General features: G+C 41.5%; 1 protein-coding gene across 7 annotated transcripts in view; it reads left to right on the top strand.

Moving 5' to 3' along the window:
- Positions 1-23,716, top strand: part of LOC101339418 (phosphatidate cytidylyltransferase, mitochondrial) — a 269,881-nt gene that overhangs the window by 167,813 nt on the left and 78,352 nt on the right. Inside the window, exon 1 of one of the 7 annotated variants that reach the window (XM_033865437.2) lies at positions 20,561-21,156. The exons of the other annotated variants lie outside the window; for them this stretch is intronic. Coding sequence (XP_033721328.1) covers positions 21,075-21,156 — 82 coding nt within the window. The 5' untranslated portion in view covers positions 20,561-21,074. Of the gene's footprint in view, positions 1-20,560; positions 21,157-23,716 lie in introns of those variants that run through there. 7 annotated transcript variants of the gene reach the window in all.

Genomic DNA, 23,716 nt, shown 5'->3' with positions numbered 1-23,716 from the left:
TGTATATTCACCTAAAGGCATAAAGACGTATTTACTAGGTGATTCATCATAGCACTGTGTATAGAAACAAAAAATATAGTGAATAATATTCCTCAATAGGTATTATTGGTGCTTTTAAATTTTGGAAAGAACAATTAACGTGAAATCTCTCTTAATAGATTTTTCAATGCACACTATAGTACTATTAACTCTAGGTACAGTGTTGAACAGCACATCTGTAGAACTTGCTCACTTTGGGTAGCTCAGACTTTATACCTTCAGACAGCAACTTCTGATCTCCCCCGGCCCCTGGCAACCACCATTCTACTCTGGGTTTCTATCAATTTGCCTGTCTTAGAGTCCTCGTCTAAGTGGAATCGTGCAATTTTTGTCCTCTGACTGGCTGAATTCACTGAGCATAATGTCCTCCAGGTTCAGCCGTGGTGTCGCATATGGCAGGATTTCTTGCTTTTAAAAGGCTGAATAGTATTGCATTTGCAGGTATGTACCGCATTTTCTTATTGTGCAAAGAAATAGAAGGGAACCGACTAGGATGAAAACTGGAAACCATTTGTGCATTAAGATGATGGTATTCTGGGTGAATTTTTACTCTTTGTATATTAAGTTGCTAATTATACAATGTTTCAAAAGTTATATATATATGTATATATATAGTATATAATGTATTTTATAGTTACTCTAGGATTAAGGATTTAAGGATTATTAAGGATTCCCCCCGCCCCCGCCCCCACCAAGGCAGATATGAAGTTGGGTAGTACAGGTTCCTAAGTGTAGGACTTTTGAACTATTCAGGAAGTTTGCAACAGCATGATTAGATTGCTATGTGCTCGGTGTCATGGGTGACCTGTTACCAGAGAGTCTCAGTTACTTCCAGGTCTCCAGCTCTGGTCCCAGACTCTCTTAGCTGCCATTGATGCCAGCTCCAAGGTTAAAGTAGACACAGAGCTGTAGGCTTAAAAAGGACACTTTTGGTCCAGTTCCTTTATTTAGTCGATGAGAGTGCTGAGCTTCGGAAAGAGGAGGTGACTGCCTAGGACCACAGACTTGAGACTAGAAGCCAGGTCTGCAGACTCCTCATTGTGCACTGTTTACTATTTCACTGTGCAAAAGTGGTAAATTGGACTCGGGCTGCCTTCCTTCTAGGGGATGGTCTGTGTCCAACTACTATTCTTTTTGAAGCTGTTTGGATGGAATTTATACCTAAAATGAAATGGAAAAAGAAATGGCAAATGTATTCTCTTACATTACAGTTCAGCATTGAGACATTAAATCCATCATTTTGCTGGTCTCAGAAATAATATGTAAAGCAATAGTGTGTAATGATAGAGCTGTCCAGATTCTTTATCATAGGCAACAACGGAATTCCTTTTATCAAGTTCTGCTAATTTAATTTGGAAACCTGAGGAGAGAGGTGGGAGAATACAGCTAGAGAGGAGGGCAGGGGCCGGATTAGAAGAGACCATGGAGACCTTGGAAGAAGTTTGGGTTTTTATTCTAAACACAGTAGGAAGCCATAGGAAGGTCTCAGTCAGAGAAGGAGCACATTTAATGCTTTAAAGATTGCAGCTTCTCACTAAAGGACTCATAAATGGAACGGGCGGAGTCAAGATGGGGGTACTAGGAGGACGCGGAATTCGCATCTCCTCGCAACTAGGGCACCTACCCGGCACCGGCGGGGGACCGTGTATGCCTAAGGGGACGGGAGGAACCCCCAGCGACTGGTTGTTTTAATTACAGTTTTATTTTTCCTTATATATTTTTTATCTTTCTAATTTTATTTTGTTTTTTATTCTTTGTTATTGTACTGCTCCATTTTTTCTTTCTTTCCCCCCCTCCCCCTTTTTTTTAAACCGCACCGCGAAACTTGTGGGATCTTGGTTCCCAGGCCGGAGGTCAGGCCTGAGGTCCCGTGGTGGGAGCTCCGAGTCCAAACCGCTGGACTAACAGAGAACCTCAGACCCCAGGGAATATCAATCGGAGTGAGGCCTCCTGGAGGTCCTCATCTCAGCACCGAGACCCAGCTCTATCCAACTGCTTGCAGACTCCAGTGCTGGACGTCTCAGGCCAAACAACCAGTAAGACGGGAATACAGCACCACCCATCAGAAAATAATTTTGAAACCTGAGAATTGAGTTGAATGAATTGGTTGTGATTTCCACTTCATTTTTCTTTTGCTTCTTTCTCTCCCAACTTATTTTGTACCCTGGACTGATCTTTAAACATTGTTTTTACCGTATTACTCCCTCCCTTTCCTCAAAACGAACCCGTGGGACTCTTCACTGCTGTGCGTTACTGCACAAAGTTGAATTTGATTTCTCTCTGATTTATTGCTGGTCCTCAACCTCTGGCTGACTTTACCGTTTCAGTTCTATTTTCTATTACTTTCCTCTCCCCCAAAGCCTTTGCTTCAGTAAACTCATGACTCGTGTCATTTTGATGGGCTGAACACCTTTTCTTCTGCTCTCTTGCTTACCCAACCTTTACTTGTCCCCTCTTTAAAAGCTCCTAAGTACTCTGAGTGACCCCTAATAACCTTTCATTCTGTATTTCTTAAAAAAAAAAACAAAAAACTTTATTTACCAGTTTTTGTTATAAAATGTGCTTTTAAGAAGAGATTCAGGAAAGAGAAAAACAAATGCTGTATGCTAACACATATATATGGAATCTAAAAAAAAAGGTTCTGATGAACCTAGGGGCAGGACAGGAATAAAGACACAGATGTAGAGAATGGACTTGAGGACACGGGGAGGGGGAAGGGTAAGCTGGGATGAAGTGAGAGAGTGGCATGGACATATATACACTACCAAATGTAAAATAGATAGCTGGTGGGAAGCAGCTGCACAGCACAGGGAGATCAGCTCAGTGCTTTGCGACCACCTAGAGGGGTGGGATAAGGAGGGTGGGAGGGAGGCTCAAGAGGAAGGGGATATGGGGATCTATGTATGCATGTAGCTGATTCACTTTGTTATACAGCAGAAACTAACACAACACTGTAAAGCAATTATACTCCGATAAAGATGTTTAAAAAAAAGTAAGGAGAATCAGGCAGTGAAGAAAATCCCTCCTATCTCAAGTTCCTAGTTTTTCTGAAGTAACCACTGTTAAGTTTCTTTTGTAGCCTTCTCATGTTTTTCACTCATGGTCACAAAATGGCTGCCTTATCTCTAGGCATCACATTTGCATTAAGACAGTAAGTCAGGAAAGGGAGAAAAAAATGGTGTCATGACCCATATCTGAATTTTTTTTTTTTTTTTTTTTAAAACAAGATCTTTCCCAGAAGCCCAAAGCAGACTTCTGTTTATGTCTCACTGGACAGGTCTGTGTTACATTGCTACTCCTGGCTATAAGAAACTCTGGTATACAGAGTATGTGTTTAGTTTTCTCAGTCCCTCCAGTGGAGATAATAGGGAAGGGAAGGGAGTTGGAAGTGTATTTTGAATGAGCCACCAGATTGTGTCTACCACACATAGAAGGTTAATTTTATATTGGATTTTGATAAATTAATTTTACAACAAGTCATTTTGCTATATTCTCTTATTGTTTTGAATAACTTTTCAGCTGTTCCTCTTTTGTCTTTGTGGTATGTTATTTTAAAAATATGAAAAACTCTCCTTTTTCTATTTTACTAGTATTAAAAATCTCATGAAGAAGCTTACGATGTAGATAATGGAAAACTCAATCAAAATGAGTTTAAAGACAAAAGGAATTTATTAACTCACATAGCGGGACAGTGTGAAGGTAGGGTGGGCTCCAGGTGCAGTTTGATTCAAAGGATCCTGGTGTTTTCAGGTTCTGGCTTAACTTCTCTGTGATTTTCTTGGTATGTGGCTTTGTCCTTGGCTGACCTCCTTTGTAGTAGCAGGATGGTTGCACCATGTTCACCAGAGAAGAATGTCTCTTCTGATAGCTCGCCTAGGCTTCTTTCCAGAAAGTCTGCAGAAAACATGGACAAGGTGTCTGCTCATCCTTGAACCAATCCCTGTGATCTCCTGAACCCTGCCTGTCCTTCATAGACTGAACTGAGTTTTCATCAATGTCTCTGTTTCTTTTATTGTTCTTAATGTGGTATCCATTTCTATCGTAGCCTAATTCTTCTTTTCTATTTCTTCCCTGAACTTTGCTCGCTCTCTTCATTTCCCCTCGTTGTCTTACTGTTTCCTCTTTGAGCTCTTATTTCAAAGAGGTTATGCCTTTCTTTTTAATCTCATAGAGAAATGTTGGTTCATAAATTTCAGATTCTTTGCAGCATGATTTCTCTGCTGTGTTTCTTTAACTGGCTGTCATTTGTAACTGCCCTTTCTTTCTTTTATCTTGCACATTAGTTGCATCATTCAGTGACGGTTCCTTTCTCGTTATTTCTCAGTTTTAAATGGGATTGTTCTTTCCTTTCTCGTTATTTCTCAGTTTTAAATGAGATTGTTCTTTCTGGGGTAGCAGTTTGCTGCATGATGTGTTTGGGAGTGCAGGGGCTACAGGCAGCTGCCTCAAGTACTTGCTTAGCAGCGCTCCATCCTGAGGGTCCTCCTCTCCAGTATGGCAGGAATTTTGGCTGTGAAATCAGTGAGCTCAGGTCCTTCTCACTTAGTGTCTGAATAGAAACAAGCAGGGTATATGTGTGCATTTTGGGGAAGACTGTAGTGTGTGATCATCTTGCTCTTTGGTGCCACGGCTGCCCTGATGAAGTGAAGCATGCAGTGGACTGGTCGCCCTTCGGTGTTCCGCGTTTTCCTTGATTTGTGGGAGCAAAGCTGAAATGCAGGTTCAGTTAACGTAATGCTTAAAAGTCTTCTCTTAGGATCCCACAGTTACTTAATTTTTAATTCTGAGAACTAAATTCAGATGATTTTCCACTGGCATTTCGTATACCCAAGTTCCCAAAGAAATATATATATATATATATTTTAAACCTGTAACATTAATCAAACAAAAACTCCTAGTGGGATAGAGATGTGCTGATGAGTGCCAGGTAAAACTCAGGTTTTGAAATTGGCATACTTCACAACTTGAAGAACAAAGGAAAGTATTTTCATAGTAAATAGAAATTCAGCAGAAGGAGGAGAATTTGGCAATTAGGGGGTGTCTGCTAGTACTAGCACTGTGCTGAGTGTTTCAGACTAAGCAGAGGACCCCAGGAAGCTCTTGGCCTATAGGGGAGGTAAAGCCATTCGAGACCAGAGCAGGCTGTGTTCAGTGCCCTGCTAAGAGTGCTGGCCTCCACGGAGAGGATCTGCCTTTTGGGGGTGCCGCCATCATCCCCATTTTCCTAAGATGGAGAACTAGACCAGAGAGGTTAAGTTATATGCCTCAACTCACAGAGCTAGTTCGTAGCAGAACCAAGATTGGAACCTGCTTCTGACTAACTCCTGGCCTCCAGAATTGCACATTTCAAATATTTCTATCATTTAAGTTACATTTGTCCCCAGTAATCAAAATTCACTTCATATGCCTCTGGAATAATTGATGAGTTATATCAAATATTTACTTTTGTTTATGTCTAATGGGGTACTCAACCCCACTTTGGAATTCTGTTCTTTTAAGGGCCCAGACAAATGTGCCACTTTCTTCATGAAGCTCACCCCTAAGTCCCTTCAGAAAATAGTGTTTCTCCCTCCTCTGCCTTCTATTTTTGTTTGTGGTTCCTGTGGTCTGTCATCAGTTATGAGCTCTTCAGGGACAGGGACCGTGTTGGCTTCATCTGTGGACCCCATCCTGTTCTAGGCCAGTGAAGTGGTCCCTGGGTTAACGTGGCACCCTGTCCATACTGTTTATCGCGTGTCTTGCTTCCCATATGTCTAGGGTTCTGAAGACGAGTGCATACTTCTTGGAGGCATGAAAATTGTATCTGTGTTGGGTTTAAATGCTAGATTTTTACTTCTCTCCTAACCCTGGACAGGATAAATTTGTATCTGAGGCTTGGCGATAAGAGGTGCATATGGGGAGCATCGGAGACGCCTGTGCCTCTGGGGCTCAGCAACGCTCTTTTAGTAGTAGTAATAATAACAAACTCTGGGTGGTACATTTTGTGTAGTGCCTTCTATCAACAGCCAAATAGCAAACTTTCTGGGTCTTCAAAATATTTTCACATTCATGTACTAAGTGTACACTGTAGGCATTTAAACATTTTATAAGTGCCTGTGGGGCAAGTTATTCAGATGCTCTTTCCATTCAGTGCGTTTACGAGTGAAAATTGAGGGCATGATTTTTCTCTTTCATGAAGAATAGCGGACCACGTGCCAGATGAATAAGAGGAAAGGTCCAGAAAGAGTTCATGTATCTTTTTCCTCTGTGGCCTTCCCAGTTTATTAAAACTCGCAGCTGATTCTTTCATTAATCATGACATGAAGACAGCAAACACACTGCGGTGCTCTGTCAGAAGATGATTGGAAGGTTCGCTTCGGTAAGAGGAAGAAGGGGACTTCCCTGCTGGTCCAGTGGTAAGGAATCCACCTTCCAATGCAGGGGACCACGGGTTCGATCCCTGGTTGGGCAACTAAGATCCCACATGCCGCAGGGCAACTGAGCCTGCCACCACAACTACTGAGCTTTCACGCCTCAATGAGAGAGCCCGTGAGCCACAACTACAGAGCCCACGCGCCCTGGAACCCGTGAGCCACAACTAGAGAGAGAAACGCACACGTCACAACTAGAGAGCAGCTCACATGCCGCAACGAAACATCCTGCATGCCGCAACTAAGACCCAGCGCAGCCAAAAATAAATAAAATAAACAAATAAATACATCTTTTTAAAAAAAAGAGGAAGGAGGCTTCTGTTTTGTGTGTCAGCCCTCCAGAGGAAAATGCGTCAGTTACCTTTCCTTGGTGGTTGCAGGTCAAACTAGAAGTGGTTCACAATGAGGTATCACCTCACACTGGGCAGAATGGTATCAAAAAAATATACAAACCATAAATCCTGGACAGGTTGTGGAGAAAAGGGAACCCTCTTGCACTGTTGGCGGGAATGTAAATTGATACAGCCACTATGGAGAACAGTACGGAGATTCCTTAAAAAACTAAAAATAGAACTACCATACGACCCAGCAATCCCACTACTGGGCATATACCCTGAGAAAACCATAATTCAAAAAGATAGATACTTCCCTGGTAGTGCAGTGGTTAAGAATCCACCTGCCAATGCTGGGGACACGGGTTTGATTCCTGGTCCGGGAAGATCCCACATGCCGCAGAGCAACTAAGCCCGTGCGCCACAACTACTGAGCTTGCACTTTAGAGCCCATGCTGTGCAACAAGAGAAGCCACCGCAATGAGAAGCCCACGCACCGCAACGAAGAGTAGCCCCTGCTCGCTGCAACTAGAGAATGCCCGCACACAGAAATGAAGACCCAATGCAGCCAAAAATAAATAAGTAAATAATTAATTAATAATAAATTTATTTAAAAAAGAAAAGAAAGATACATGTACCACAGTGTTCATTGCAGCACTATTTACAATAGCCAGGACATGGAAGCAACCTAAGTGTCCATCAACAGATGAATGGAGAAAGAAGATGTGGCACATATATACAATGGAATATTTCTCAGCCATAGAAAGAAACGAAATTGAGTTGTTTGTAGTGAGGTGGATGGACCTAGAGACTGTCATACAGAGTGAAGTAAGTCAGAAAGAGAAAAACCAAATACTGTATGCTAAGGCATATATATGGAATCTTAAAAAACAGTACTGATGAACCTAGTGACAGGGCAGGAATAAAGACGCAGACGTAGAGAGTGGACTTGAGGACACAGGGGAAGGGGAAGCTGGGACGAAGTGAGAGTAGCTTTGACATATATACACCACCAGATGTAACATGGACGGCTAGTGGGAAGCTGCTGCATAGCACAGGGAGATCAGCTCGGTGCTTTGTGACCACCTAGAGGGGTGGGTTAGGGAGGGTGGGAGGGAGACGCAAGAGGGAGGGGATATGAAGATACATGTATACATATAGCTGATTCACTTTGTTGTACAGCAGAAACTAACACATCATTGTAAAGCAACTATACTCCAATAAAGAAGTGAAAAAAAACAAAAAAAAACCCAAAACTAGAAGTGGTTCAGCCTGTGCTCCAAGCCGTTTGTACCTTTAGCACGTCTGCAAATAAAGTAAGGCCATTTCGTGGTGGTTCTTGGGAGTAGACACCACTAAGTGTGCAGGTGCAGTGCTGTTCTTATGCGTGTTTCCCTCTCTCTTTTTAAAACTTGTTTTACTGGGGAAATGGGGAAGAGAGAGCAGGAAGAAGCATTTACTTAGATGCAGTGTAAATTGGCATTCCTGCAACGAGGTTCATAATTTTCTTCTTGGCAGCTCGCACAGGGCTGTTAGCACAGATATCCTGTCGCGGTGATCCTTGAATAACCGGACTGTTACAGAACACCGATAGGCATTCCGAAGTAATAGGATTATACCTGACACTTTTATGGGTGAAGTGGTCAGGCTCCTTAACCCTCTCGTAACTAGCCTCACCTAGAACTAGAGGCAACTGGTAATTTTAGTTTTTTTCATTCTTTTTTTGGAGAGAAAAGACAGATCTCTTCTACTTAGCCTCGGTGTTCTCCCCAAAGAAATGTAAAACGGGCACTTGGAGGCCTCTCACAGTTAACTGTTGCTGAAAATGAGCTAAACAATATTCTTCATGTCTATTGTGATAAAAAATGTCTCTCTCTTTTTTGCCCTGGAGGGACAGCTCTAATTCACTCTTCACATCCCTTCAGTAACAAAAACCAAAGAGAAACTCATTAGCTCATCCAGAAACAACCATTTCTAAATAATAATCACCATCATTTATTATAAAATATGAAACTATTGAGATTGCAAATGAAAGTGGCAGCCTGCAGTTGGATGGGGGTGAGGGGCGAAAGAGAAGAGAGGAATTGTCCAGAATCTGAGAATTTTACGGCTGATTCTGATACAGTGGAGGAGGAGGAGAGAAGAGTGTCTGTGAAGCGGGGTGGACGGGAGGCGAGGCCTGGGGGGTGGTAGTAGTCGTGGTGCATCTTGTGTTCCGTCAGCAGAGTAAGTCGTGTCGAGTACTAGACCCTGTTTTTAATGCCATCTTGAGGATGTGCTTTTGTTTCATTTAAGTGATGGGTGAGTAGTCCATGTGAGTTTTGAATATTTGACAGCTTGTAGGGTAAGAATGCTAAATTTAACTGAGCGTGCATTATGATCATATTTTTAAAGTTTAAAAAAAAAAAAAGGTGTGTGCTGATACCTTCACAGGTCCCCTCCGGCTTGAATGAATGCCTCGGGACTGCTGGCCTCTCCTTTCAGAAATCCATGTACTACGGCCTCATTAAGCTGAAGGAAAGGGCTACTAGGACCTTTGTTCCCGCTGCTTTTTTATGGATGCTGTTTCTGTTTGAGGTTCTTGGGGTGGGGCAGGGTGGGGCCGTCTCCTTGTCTGAACAGGCCCCGCTTCTCCTCGTGGGATACAGAGGAAGACTCATCTTAAGGAAGAATGGTGGCCGTCGTGCCCTACGTTTGTGCGCACTTTGTGGTTTTGGACCCCTGTGATAGCCGGGTCTGTGCTGGGCAGGGGAGGTTCGCTCGATCTACCCCTTTTGCAGATGAGGCAACTGAGGCCGGGAGGTAGATTTCCTTGATCACTATCCCTTGATAGTGGGTCCGAGCAGGATAGGACCCTGGTGGTTCTGACTCTGGGTCTGGTGCTCTCTTGTGCTGGGAAACCAGCATGAGGTACTGAGAGCTCAGGAAGTCAGGGTTCCTCACCCCTTCAGCTTCTAGCTTCTTTCTCCTCCTTTGGGGGAGGGGAGCCACTGCTGTCTGCACCTGTAGGTGGCCATGGTCACCTACAGCCCTTTCCTGCTTGGGTTAGTCCCAGGCTCTCCTCTCTCCTTCCCTAGGGTCTGACTCCCTCCCCAGGGCCGTGGTTCCTGTTACTGGGGCCACAGTCGTTGGTAGTTGGCGCTTCCCTGGGAGGCTGGGATGTCGCCCATCTGCTAAGCCTACTTGGAAACCTATGGGGCATATACAGAGAAAAGTAAGGCACAGATCTAACTTTAAAGATCACGGCGTGGTGAAGAAGATGAATTTGTTGAAAAAGTTTAGGGTACAGTTCTTACAGGTGCATGTTAACTTAACATTGCAAATGATCTAGTTTTCATTCCTAGTTTTTATTCAGCTGCTTTTTGCAAATCTAGAGTGAAACTCGCCCCTTGCAAGATAAGTCATTGTAGACTTTAAAAACTCTTCTTATTTTTGGTTAAAAGTAAGACCCTGGGTAGAGTGGAAAATCACAGCTTCAGATCCCAGTTCTACACTCTTTGTGTGAGTTTGGACAAGCTTCTCAGCCTGATATGTTTCCTCATTTATAAAATGGTGAAAGTACCTCCCAGCATTGTTGTGAGGATTTAACAAGAAACAAGATACCTGAGAGAACCTAGCGCTCTGCCATGTGCCAGGCCCCACGCCCAGCACGTAGTAAATACCCTTTGTCTTTCTGTTCCTTCAGCTTGAGGAAATTGAAGACAGCAGGAAATTGACCTCTTGAGCTGTACCGGCCATCGATTACCTTGATTACATGACTAAGGGGGATGATTCTAACAACCGTCCGCTTAGATAATGGTTCCTTGGCAGCAGCATTACTGCCGTTTTGGTCCCGATAATTCTTTGCTCAGGGAGGCTGTCCTGTGCATTGTAGTGTCTTTGGCAGCATCCCTGGCCTCCATCCACTAGAGGCCCGTGGTACTGCCAAGTTGTGACAACCAGACATTGCCAAAGGTCCCCTGGGTTGAGGGAAGCAAAATGGTTCTGTTTGTGAGCCAGTGGATAGACCCTTACCCCACTGTTCTGTGTGGTGAATCCTATCCCTCTGCCTCTTAGGAGCATTTAAATGTTTTTACTCTCGGTCAGAGAAGTGTGAAGTAAAACCACAGTGAGGCTGCTGCATACCTCCCTGTGTAGCAGGAATGAAGAGATGAAAAAGTGCTGGCAAGGGTGTGGAGCAACCTAAAATCCCATACATGGCCGGCGGGAGTATAATTGCTACAAATACTTTGGAAAACTATTTGACAGCATCTACTCAAGCTGAATGTATGCAACAGAAATGCAGTCCATGCTCACCAAAGGCAGAGACTAGAATATTTGTAGCAGCACTATTTATAATATCCTCCAGATAGAAACTACCTAAATGTCCATCAACTGCAGAATGAAGTGTGGTCAGTCAGAGCAATGGAATACTATACAGCCACGAAAAGGAATGATTTTCACCTTCACTTAAAAAGAAGGCTAACATTCATAAACATAATGTTGAGTGCAAGAATCCAGTCACATAAAGGTACATACCATATGATTCTATCTGTATTAAGTGGTCAAACTAATCTAATGTTCTTAAAAGCTAGGATAGTAGTTACCTCATGGGGTAGTTACTGGAAGGGCGCACAGGTTGGGAGGAAGCATTACAGTTCTATTAAAAAACAGGTGTGTTGTCTGTTTTTTAGACTGGATCCTAGTTGGTTGAAAGGGTGATTCTGGAGGTAGAAAAATGGTGCCTAATGAACGAAATACTGTGAAGGCAAATTGAACTGCTAGGTGAAGATTGAATCAGAAATTGGGACTGTCAGTGACATTGACCTTCAGATGTTAAATATTTAGGACTTTTCCTCCATTGGACTTCTGTTTTTACCATGGCAGTAAGTGCTAGCCAACCTGGCAAGAATACGTCTGTGGATAATAATAACTGGTGAGAATGTGAATGTCAGAATAATATTTTATTTATGAAGGTTCTTTGAACAGGATTTACTGAACTAAATTGTCTACAATAATGAAAACCACTAAAATAATCATTCTTGTTAATAAGGAAACATTTGTTTCAAGCATATAAGGCACTAGTTTAAAACTAGTAAGTTATAGTGTTTTGCAAGATATTTCTCCTTTCTTGGGAATGCTAATTAATTATATTTCCTTCCCCAGTGCTGATTTATTTAAAATATCAATCCTAGTCTGAACTTTTAAATGCTATTTTTATCTTAAATTCATGTTAGTAAAGCAGATTTCCTATTCACTCATTTGATATCAAGAGAATTGATTTTGTTAGGATTTTTTTAATTTTTGCAAAGTTTAATGAGAGTGGAACTGTTTGTTAAAAGAGATTCACTGTGACTTTTTAAGTTAAGTAAGAGGCTTATTGTGTTTGAACTCAGGTGAGAAATTAGGCAGTTTGCTTTCCCAAAATTGTCTTTGCAATTTAAAATTCACCCTTAGAGGGTGCTGTTGTATTGAAAGTTTAAATCTTTGCTTTGAAGAACCATTTTAAGTTTTTTAAAAAGTACATATATTTGTGTTAAAATCCCATTATATTATAGCACATAATCTAGTCATACTTAATAAAACTTGAGAGTGTTTTAGCTTAGAAAGTTACTATTTTATAAACAATAAAAGTCAAGATATGGGGCTTCCCTGGTGGCGCAGTGGTTGAGAGTCCGCCTGCTGATGCAGGGGACACGGGTTCGTGCCCCGGTCCGGGAAGATCCCACATGCCGCCGAGCGGCTGGGCCCGTGTGCCATGGCCGCTGAGCCTGCGCGTCCGGAGCCTGTGCTCCGCGACGGGAGAGGCCACAACAGTGAGAGGCCCGCGTACCGCAAAAAAAAAAAAAAAAAAAAAAGTCAAGACATACAGCTTAATGGCATTTGCTTTTGTGAAAAATTTGAGAAAATACTGTATTTTTCATCGTCATTTCAGTGTGAGCAACTCCAAATTAGAGAAATAAGCAATGTTTTGTGATATATTTAGGAATTCTTTCCTTGACAGAAAATGTAAAAAACACAGAGAACTTAATAGATATTCAGGTTTGCATCCTTGATACTTGAGGCATTTGAAAATTGTTTTGTTTTGGTGTCTTCTTTGATTCAACAGGTACACTGTTGAAGACCTACTGTGTACAAAACAGTCTTTATAATCACGTAGGGGAGAGATACATAAATCATCTCGTAGTCTGCCTTGTTTTAGAATTAATGCAGCGTAAACCTAAAATACAGTGGACTCATAAAGAGATTAATCCTAGCTAATGGAGTTCTTGTGAAAGGTGGGATTTTAGCTGAGCTTTTGAGGAGCCACAGAACTTTGCATTGTAAACAATATTTAAAAGAAAAAGTTTCGTTCCTTAAGTCTTCTTTCTTACCACTCAGTGCTAAGTTTGTTTTCACCTAAACCCTCTTCTATGCTTTCCTTCTCTTACAACCTTGTCTTAGTAATTAAGGTAATATAAAAAAGTGAGAGTGCCTTGACCAATGAGGTATTTAACAAACATTATCATCACCATTGTTGCTGTTACTGTTCATATTATACTGAAGAATGTGCCCATAGATTGCAGTGGGGTCTAGAGATGCTCTTAAACATGGCACTTCTGCACATCCAACTGTTTGGTTAGTTGATAATGTAGATCAAGTTACAGTCAGACGTAACTTTCTTCCTTTGGTATCGTTTTTGATTATTAGTCACATATCAGGTTAAAGTGATTTGAAAAAATAAATGTGTGGTAAGGAGAAAAATAAACTTAAAAATGAAAGCATTAGTTAAATATATTGGTTACTTAGCATCCTGGAAAGAAGAGGGCAGTTGAATCCATTGGGGGGGACCAAGCAGCCCTGTAGGGTTATTTACCTTTCCTGGTGTCTGTGAAAAAATAATTGTTAGACTTAACATTAAAATATTCCTTGCTTGGCAGATGTGCTAATGAAAGCATTTTATTTTATTTCTTTATTTAAATTTTATTTATTTATTTATTTATTTATTTTGCGGTACGCGGGCCTCTTACTGTTGTGGCCTCTCCCGTTGCGGGAGCACAGGCTCCGGACGCGCAGGCTCAGCGGCCATGGCTCACGGGCCCAGCCGTTCCGCGGCACGTGGGATCCTCCCGGACCGGGGCACCAACCCGTGTCCCCTGCATCGGCAGGCGGACTCTCAACCACTGCGCCACCAGGGAAGCCCTAAATTTTATTTATTTATGTATTTATTTGTGGCTGCGTTGGGTCTTCGTTGCCGCATGCGGGCTTTCTCTAGTTGTGGAAAGCAGGGGCTACTCTTCATTGTGGTGCGTGGGCTTCTCATTGTGGTGGCTTCTCTTGTTGCGGAGCACGGGCTCTAGGCGTTTGGCCTTCAGTAGTTGTGGCACAGGGGCTCAGTAGTTGTGGCACACGGGCTTAGTTGCTCCGCGGCATGTGGGATCTTTTCGGACCAGGGCTTGAACCCGTGTCCCCTGCATTGGCAGGTGGATTCTTAACCACTGCACCAGCAGGGAAGTCCCAGCATTTTATATTTTAATAAGTGTCTCGAGAGTGATTTTGATCATTTGGCTTTTATGAAGCAGCTCACAGTTTTGCTGATTCTATTCTAAACTGGTAGTCAGCTCTCTAGCAAGTAGAACCATTTAACCTAGTCATTAGCCTGGGCTTCCTACTGTCATCATTTTGGCATCATTATTCCCCAAAGATGTTGAGGCGCTGCCGTAATGAACATTCATGGAGCCCTTATTTCATACTGTGGGGAGCTTTATACCAAGAACTGAAGCTTCGTTTTCCTTTTCTCCAAAGCTTATGGTCTAGTTTGGGGAATTGTTACTAATACATGAAATAATTAGTAAGTAATAGAAGACAAAAGCATACGCATACATGTCTACATTCTCTGGAAGTTTAAAGTACAGGGAGTTTCTCCTTGTAGACTGTTTTCCTTAGCCCCCCAGTTTTACTGAGATACAATTGGCATACAGCGCCATATTGTAGACTGTTCTTTAGGACAGATACCTCATTATAAACGTCTTTAAATCTTACAGAGTTCTAAATAAATGTTTGGAATTTTTAAATCTTTAGCTGTTAAATCCTAATGAAAAGGACATTTCATGGTGTTCAAAAATTAGATATAAATGATCCATTGCTTATGCCTCACCAGGGCATATTTTCTCATATGTCCCTGCTTTTTAAAAAGTGAGGACCTTCCTTCACCCTCACATTGATTATATAAGGAATATAGTCTTTGCAGGTAAATTAGAGACACAGGAAAATGTAAAAAATGCCCACCCGTCCAAGATAGGCACTGTTAACATTTTGCTATGCTCTCCAATCATTTATTTATTTTTATTTATTTTATTCCTTTTGACTTTTTCCTTTTTTTTTCTTGTTTTTCATTTTAAATTAATTTTTATTGGAGTATAGTTGCTTTACAATGCTGTGCTAGTTTCTGCTGTACAGCAAAGTGAATCAACTACAGCTATACATATATCCCCTGTTTTTTGGATTTCCTTCCCATTTAGGTCACCACAGAGCATTGAGTAGAGTTCCCTGTGCTATACAGTAGGTTCTCATTAGTAATCTGTTTTATACACGGTGATGTGTATATGTCAATCCCAATCTCCCAATTCATCCCACCCTCCCCTCCCCCCCGGGTATCCATATGTCCATTCTCTAAGTCTGTGTCTCTATTTCTGCTTTGCAGATAAGTTCATCTGTATCATTTTTCTAGATTCCACATATAAGAGGTATTACACGATATTTGTTTTTCTCTCTCTGACTTACTTCACTCTGTATGACAGTCTCTAGGTCCATCTACGTCTCTGCAAATTGCACAGTTTCGTTCCTTTTTATGGCTGAGTAATATTCCATTGTGTGTATGTACCACATCTTCTTTATCCATTCTTCTATTGATGGACATTTGGGTTGCTTCCATGTCCTGTCTGCTGTAAACGGTGTTTCATTGAACATTGGGGTGCATGTATCTTTCTGAATTATTGTTTTCTCTAGTACAGTCTTTTAAATACATGTGTGTATATATTTCTTTCTGCATATGTGTGTATACTTATAAATAAGCAAAATTGGTGCTTAGTGTACATACTATTTTTATATTTTTTATTTGCTTGTTTTCACTTAACATATGTAGTTCCATTAGCATATGTTTTGAGTATATCATTTTCTCCTGTCATTTTATATATATATATATATTTTTTGTGGTATGCGGGCCTCTCACTGTTGTGGCCTCTCCTGTTGCGGAGCACAGGCTCCGGACGCGCAGGCTCAGCAGCCATGGCTCACGGGCCCAGCCGCTCCGTGGCATGTGGGATCTTCCCAGACCAGGGCACGAACCTGTGTCCCCTGCATCGGCAGGCGGACTCTCAACCACTGCGCCACCAGGGAAGCCCCTGTCATTATATTTTTTAGAAGGAATTATAATGGTTGCATACTATTCTGTCATTGATATACCACAGTTTTCATTCATTCCCTTATTTTTGGACTTTTAGGTTTTCAAATTTTCATTATTATAAATAGAAGCATGATAAGCATCTTTATGTAATTCTTTGACCAAATCTTATTATTTTCTTAAAACAGAGTTCTAGAACTAGAGTCCAGAGCACGGAAAGGATGTGAACATTTTCAGCACTACAGACAGCTTGATGTGTATGTTGACTGCTTTGTAGAAAGGCATGGACTGCTTACACTTTTACTAGCAGTGACACAAATTCCAATGGCAGCTCACCTCACCAGCATTAAATAAGATTGAAATGCTTTGTCTTTTTGTTAATTTGGCAGGTAGAGAATCACTTAATTGTTTTTAATTTGTATTTTTTCTATTTTTAATGAGGTTGAATAGGCTTGTTTTTAAGAAAAAAATTTAAAGTGTATTTATTTTATCTTTTATTTGTTTATATTTTTGGCCATGCTGCGTGGCTTGCGGGATCTTCCCTGCGACCAGGGCTCGAACTTGTGCCCCCTGCAGTGGAAGGGTGGAGTCTTAACCACTGGACCGCCAGGGAAGTCCCTCGAATAGGCTTTTTAAAACTGTATTGGCCATTTGTTTCTCATGTTCTTTGCTCATTTAAAAATAATTTAGATTAATTTTTTTCTTATTTTCTCTTCTTTAATGTTTATATACCAAGAACATTCATCCTTCATCCACCATGGTATATGTCACAAATATATTCTTCTGTTTTGTGTTTTGCCTCTCTACTTGGTTTTGGTGTTTTCAGATGTACGAAACATAAAATTTGTATATTCAGTCAAATTCTACAGTAGTTTCCTCTGTGACTTCTTTCTTTGATTTAATTCTTTTTCAGGCTTAGAAAATGTTTCCCTATTCCGAATTAGATAGTCTGAACATTTTCTTACAGTTTTTAAAGTTTTTACTATGTGACAATATCTGTTTCATTTTTCTTATTCTCTTTCCAGTTCCACCCCAAAAATGTTCTTTGCTTTATTTATTTGTTTTATTTTATTGAAGTAGAGTTGATTTACAATGTTGTGTTAGTTTCAGGTGTACAACAAAGTGATTCAGTTATATGTGTACATATATATATGTATATATATGATTCTTCTTCAGGTTCTTTCCCATATAGGTTATTACAAAATATCAAGTATAGTTTCCTGTGCTATACAGTAGCTTTATGTTTTAAATATCTGATGGATCAAATTTCTTCATCCAAAAAAACCCAACTTTCTACCTGATTTTTTTTTTTTTTTGTGGATAAAATTTAGAACCATCCTTCCAGTTTCCTTAAGAAGAATCCTGTTGGTGGTTTAATTATGACAGTGTTAGTCTGTGAATGAACTTGAGAAGCACTGACATTTTCCAGCGCTTGGCGTTTTTCGCTGGACATGTTGACCATAACCTGAAGCCTGATCAGAATCTACATGAGTTTTCCTCAGATGTGAGGACTTGTGTCCCCAGAAGATTCTGACAGAATCCAGTTGGAGAAACGTTGAGTTAGATAATCTGGTGTGTGCTGGGAGTAGGGAGGGGGAGATAGAGAGTCTGCCTTTGAGGTGTTTTCATCTTAGAGATTTGATTCAACAGGAATTTATTGATGGCCTGCCGTGTGTCAGGCTCCTGCCAGACCAACCCTGCAGAGGTACAGAAGGCATAGCCCTTGCTCCTAAAGCCTGGACGTGCATAGGATGGAAGCATGTTGGTGGGCAAATGATGGTACAGGCCTGGGAGTGAGGACTCAGAGGGACGGGGGTCCCACAGGACAAAGGAGACGTGTGCCAAGTCCTGAAGGAAGAATGGGTGTTTGCTGGGAGAGAGGCTGGAAAAGTCTTGCACGAAGAGGGAGCGTGTGCACTGAGACAAGAAATAATTTGGTTTTCGAGAGTAACTGTAGGTAGTTCACTGCTTGAAGCGGAAGGTGGACGATGTGGGGAGCTGTGATAGGATAGGTCCAGCCGCAGGGACTGGCTGCCCTGCGGAGTCGGCAGGTGTGGCCACCACCCTTCAGGGCGGGGCTTCTCAGACTGCCTGCCTGGAAGATTTACAGGACCTAAGATGACTCTGTCAAATTGCTGTCAAAGTTTCTACCTGTTCACTCTCCTTGTCTGTAGCTCTAAGTAGGACCACAGTAGCGTCCAGATTAGTGGGAAACACGCGGTGGGGGCTGGGGATTTTATTTTCCCTCTGCTCATTGCAAACACAGGTCAAGGTGTACCTGTGGGCCTGTGTCCACATGGGTGGTTGCCTCTTGGAGAGTGAAGACTACATTGTAAGTGACACTGAGTCATTAAAGGGAAGTTACTAAATATTTTACTCATGTCGTTACCACTGGATTGTTTGGATCTGGTTAAATCACTGAACTTTAAAAAGAAAACTTTCCTTCTCGAAATAAGTTGTGTAAAATGAAGTATCTGAAGGCAGGTGATTTTTTTCCCTCTGAGATAAAAGCGGTGGTTCTCAATCTTGGGCGCATGTTAGAATCGCCTGGGACTCTTTAAAATCGATCCCAACACTGGGCCCCACCCTCTCAGATTATTTTGGGGTGCACCCACAGCCTCAGGATTTTAAAAAACTCCACACTGATTCCAAGGTGCGCCAGCTTTCTCCCATATGGGGTGTGCTAATGACTCATAACGTTTTCTGATTGAGAACTTACGTCAAAGAATGTAGCACAGTAATTGTTCTCCGCAACCAGCTGGGTAATTGAATTTGGACCAAAACTATCAGTTGAACTTGAATCTGTACCTAAAGATATTAAGATTAAGTACAATAATATATATTAGATGCTGTAAGAGTTTTCTTCTGACCCTCCCCGTCAAGTACCATCAAGTATTTTAATTACAATTGATGGTGTACATACCTTTCAGTATAGCTTATTCAGATTCCAGAATATGTAATCTAGCATTAATAAATACCTTGTAAATTAAAGCTTGTGAAATCTCGATTTTTCTGTTGCCTCCTTCACCTGCTGCTATGCCAGTTACTCCTATTGCAGCAGGGACGGCAGCAGTATTGGGTGTTGTATGTATCTCCAAATAGGATTCTATTAGAACAACTTGTCGTGAACATGCCTGTTACCCAAAGTGCAACTGCCGATCTTTTAACATATAAGCCCTTGAAATTATTTATCCAGTTCTTATTTTAGAGTATTACAATGTCCAGTCTTGGTCTACAGTATAGCACACCCCTTGGTATTTTCTAAATCTCCAAATAGCATACAATAGTATTAGCATAGAAACACCTCCTGTGGCGAATTACTAGTCTATTCATGGTGCCAAAAGCTAGGTGCCACCTCCAAAGAGAAAATTATTTTTCCCCTTTATTTTGCCAGTGTGTTCTTCACGTGCTGAAGATTCTGAACTTTCAGTGATTTACTGACTCAGTAAATAGCTTTTGGGCACCACTTGTGCTGGATGTTGGAGATGTGAAGTTTAAGGCCCAGGTCCTTACAGTAAGACGTGATGTGCTGGCGTGCTGTTCTGTTAGCCTCTAAAACACAGAGGGGACAGCTTTCCTATGTGCAAAATGAAAATAATTTTATCCCTCCCGCCCATCGTGTCAGGTAGGCTTCGTGTTTGGGATATGTAGTCTTACTTCCTTAAACTCTCTCTCTTTCTCTTTCTCTCTTCCTGTTTCTCCTTATCTTTCTCTCTCCCTCTTCCCCTCCTTATTTTTTAGAAGGTTTTAAGGGAATAACACACTCTGAAAGTAGTTCTACCAACTATTTTGGGAGCCATATACCATTATTTAATCCCTCTGAGCCCCAGTTTCCGCTGCTGTAAAAAGGTGATACCATCCCTGACGTGTTTATGTGAGTTGTTATGAGAATTATGAGAGAAGTTATATGTAACATGACATTGAAATTTTAAATATACAGTTAAAGTGTAAATGGACCTTGTAAAACGACTTTTAAAAGAGAAGGAAGGAAAGAAAAGAAATATGTGGTATATGTACCACTAGCTTTCGGTTTCTGAAACCCGAAAGTGAAGCTACACCAGTAACATGACATTGAAATTTTAAATATACAGTTAAAGTGTAAATGGACCTTGTAAAACGACTTTTAAAAGAGAAGGAAGGAAAGAAAAGAAATATGTGGTATATGTACCACTAGCTTTCGGTTTCTGAAACCCGAAAGTGAAGCTACACCAGAGTTAAATTCCATGGAAGTTTGCTTCCATGATGGATTTTTGACTTTGTACTCAGCTCCTGAAAAAGCGACTTCCTGGGTTTTCTCTTCCCTCCTCCGGTTTTGCAGCGGCAGGGCTGCTTCCTGTCAAGAGCAGCTCTGCCCCGGCCCCTCCTGCAGACTCTCCACCTCCTCCTTCTCTTTCTTTCAAACACTTAGTACATTTAGAGCCTGATCTTGTGCAGAAAACATCCCTGACATGTGAAGAGCCCCGGGGATTCAGTGAGCATGCTCCGCGCTCCCTCCCGCTGGGAAGAGGAAGCTCGTCCACATACGAGTCATTCCAGGCATAGTCGGCGTGTCAGCGCAGTGAACTCGCAGCGGGCTGTGAGCGGCGCGAGCGCGGCTTTGTCCTAGGAAATGGGCTTCGGGTTTTCCTTCCTTGCTCCTTTCTTACGTCGAAGAAAGACCCGTAAAGACTTCTGAAACGACTTTTAAATGTTCCATTGAGGATCCAGGACGTATACCGTCTGCCCACGAACCCTTGAAGGGTTTTCTGCAAGTTCGATTTTGTGTGCGTCTTTTTTTTTTTTTTCACTTTTACTTTGTTTTGATCCGAGGCCGGGCCTCCGTCTTTGTGAAGTTTAAGAGAAGAGCCAGGAGCTGCTCAGCACTAGTTGATTTTGGAAACGTACTTTTTCGGGGCGAAAGCAAAGAGCTGGTTTTCTGTGCTAGCCCAATAAATGCTATTTATGAAGATGGACCTGTTGAACTACCAGTACTTGGACAAGATGAACAACAACATCGGGATTCTGTGCTATGAAGGTAGATGTTCCCTTCTAGAAACTGCTACCCTATTGCTTGGGTCAAGGCCACTCCTCCTTTCCGGTTCTCATTGCCTTCTGTGCATTTTGTTCTCTTTCTTGAGACTTTAGGGTGCTTTGAAAGGCAAGCGGTTCTTAGGTACTGTTTTCAGGACAAAGTTTGTTGTTTGTATCTTAGCCTTCAGGGGTTACAGTGGAGGTGGGGGCGGGGCAGGGGCGGGGAGGTGGGGACATATACATTGTTAAAAGTTTGCTTTATGCTTGCAACATACTAACTCCTCACATTTTAAACTCTTTTAAATTGTATTTCTTTTTTGATTTCTGTTGGCGTTTTCTTTAGAGGAGGAACTTCTGGACCCAAGTAAAACATGCCAGATTTTCTCTCTCTCTCTCTCTTTTTTTTTTTTTTTTTTTGCTTTCATACTTACACTATCTACGTACAGTATTCCTGTTGTAGTCCAACAGCCAGCAAGAACTTTGGATTTTCACGTAGAGGGGAACAGAAAGTTACAGTGCGTTTTTGTGTTCAAGAGCGATTGTCCCAAACAATGAAGAATTTTTCTATTCAGTTTGGGGGCCTGGAAGGGCACCCATGTCACAGAGCACAGACTGGCCCTTTGTCTGATTTCCCGTTTCCTGTACAGCTCTGGGAGAGTTCTGACATTGAAGGATGTTCCCTCCACACTCCTGTCCCTTGTGGAAGTGATTGCACAACCTACCAACCAGAAAGCTAAATTAAAAAACAAAAACAAAAAAACAACTCGGAAATCTTATCACTTATTACCTCCTACTAAACCATGAGGTATTTCCCCACTGCCCTGTAGTATTTCAAGCTGTCTCTATTAGTAGTAAGAAGAGAAAAGGGAATTTCTTAATCCAACATTATCTACGTGCGATTTGAAAAAGTGGTAATGGTCTGAGTCTGAGTAGCCGGAGACACATCTCCGGGGGAATTCAGCTTGGCAGGGGAAGTGTTTTTTGTTTAACCACATACAAATCAAGGAGACTTCTCCCTTCTGATTCAGCAGGAGAAGTTTCCATGTCTCTGCCTATAGTGAACTGAACATTGCTCTAGAAAGAGAAAACATGGAAGAAACTTGGGAGGGTGAGCCGATCCACTTGTATTTTTCGTGTAGAAACTTTAGCCCTGTTGCCCAAGCAGTCAAAAACTTACCCTTTCCCCTTCAAGGAAAAAATCTCATTCTTGGTTTTATTTAACTTTGTGGATGAGAATCTCATATTTAAAGTAGTCTTTTTTTTTTTTTTTTAATCCTACTTGTTCCAGGAATGCGAATTTTGGTGAATTGCTTTCTTTGAATCTGCCGCTTTAGGTATCATCCTGTTTCTAAAGTCACTCATTTAAAAGGCAGACTTTTTTTTTTTTTACATCTTTATTGGAGTATAATTGCTTTGCAATGTTGTGTTAGTTTCTGCTGTACAACAAAGTGAATCAGCTATACGTATCCATATACTCCTGTATCCCCTGCCTCTGGAGCCTCCCTCCACCCTCCCTATTCCCACCTCTTTAAGTGTCATAAAGCACTGAGCTGATCTCCCTGTGCTGTGCAGCTGTTTCCCACTAGCTATCTATTTTACATTTGGTAGTGTGTGTATGTATGTATGTATGTATGTATGTATGTCAATGCTACTCTCTCACTTCGTCCCAGCTTCCCCTTCCCGCCCCCCCTGTGTCCTCAAGTCCGTTTTAGAGTGGTCTAAGCAACAGGCCACCAGGCGTGTTTCCTGTGAAATTAACATTGCAGTTAGTTTAAAAGAATTTTTTTTCAGTGAACAAGAAACTGAAAACTTCTAAGGCACTTTCTGTTGGATTGTCTTTGTCATTGAGTAATAAGATATTTTCAGAATAAAACAAAGCATAATAATCAGCCTGAGAGAGGAATATAGGGATTATTAGGAAATTGATACCACGTTAATTTTTTGTGTCTGCAGGTGGTGAGGAAAAGCTTACGGAAAGCTTGTCCAGGTTGATCTGTTGTTTAGTAGGTACCATACACAAGAGTGGTCTTCTAGGCTCCCTCCTTAATTGGGAGGAAGAAACTTTGATTCTGAAAGTTGAGTAGATGTGTGGGATGATGTGCTGTAGTCTGTTTGGTTTAAACATCTGCTGCTATTTTCCTTATTATGAAAGTTAACATTATTTTAACACCAAAATAAATACACAGGAAATGAAGAAAAGCACAGCAAAATCTGAGTGGTGTTTATAGTGGGCTGTTTATGTCCTAGTGGTTTTCTCAGTGTAAACATTGCACACATCTGCTCTGAACTCAAAAGGGTGTTTAGAAGATGGGCATAAATCTTAGATGGGATTTTTGGGCGGGGGGTAAGAAAAGTTGGAATAGTTATTGTTCCTTTTAAGTCCAGCACTTTGAGAGTATTCGTATTAAATCTATCAGCTCACCAGCATTCCAGGGAAGTTATTTGCAAAACGGAATGTACAGTTGGTGGGCAGTGTTTGATTTCACTTAGGGCCCAGGCATGCTTCACGTCTCTTAAAAATAAGGGACAAAATAGTTTTCTGAATTTTTAGTCTTAAGAAGGTA

This window comes from Tursiops truncatus, chromosome 10, assembly GCF_011762595.2.
Source record: "Tursiops truncatus isolate mTurTru1 chromosome 10, mTurTru1.mat.Y, whole genome shotgun sequence".
NCBI classification, from domain to species: domain Eukaryota; kingdom Metazoa; phylum Chordata; class Mammalia; order Artiodactyla; family Delphinidae; genus Tursiops; species Tursiops truncatus.
This window is presented reverse-complemented; position numbering and strand designations above follow the sequence as displayed.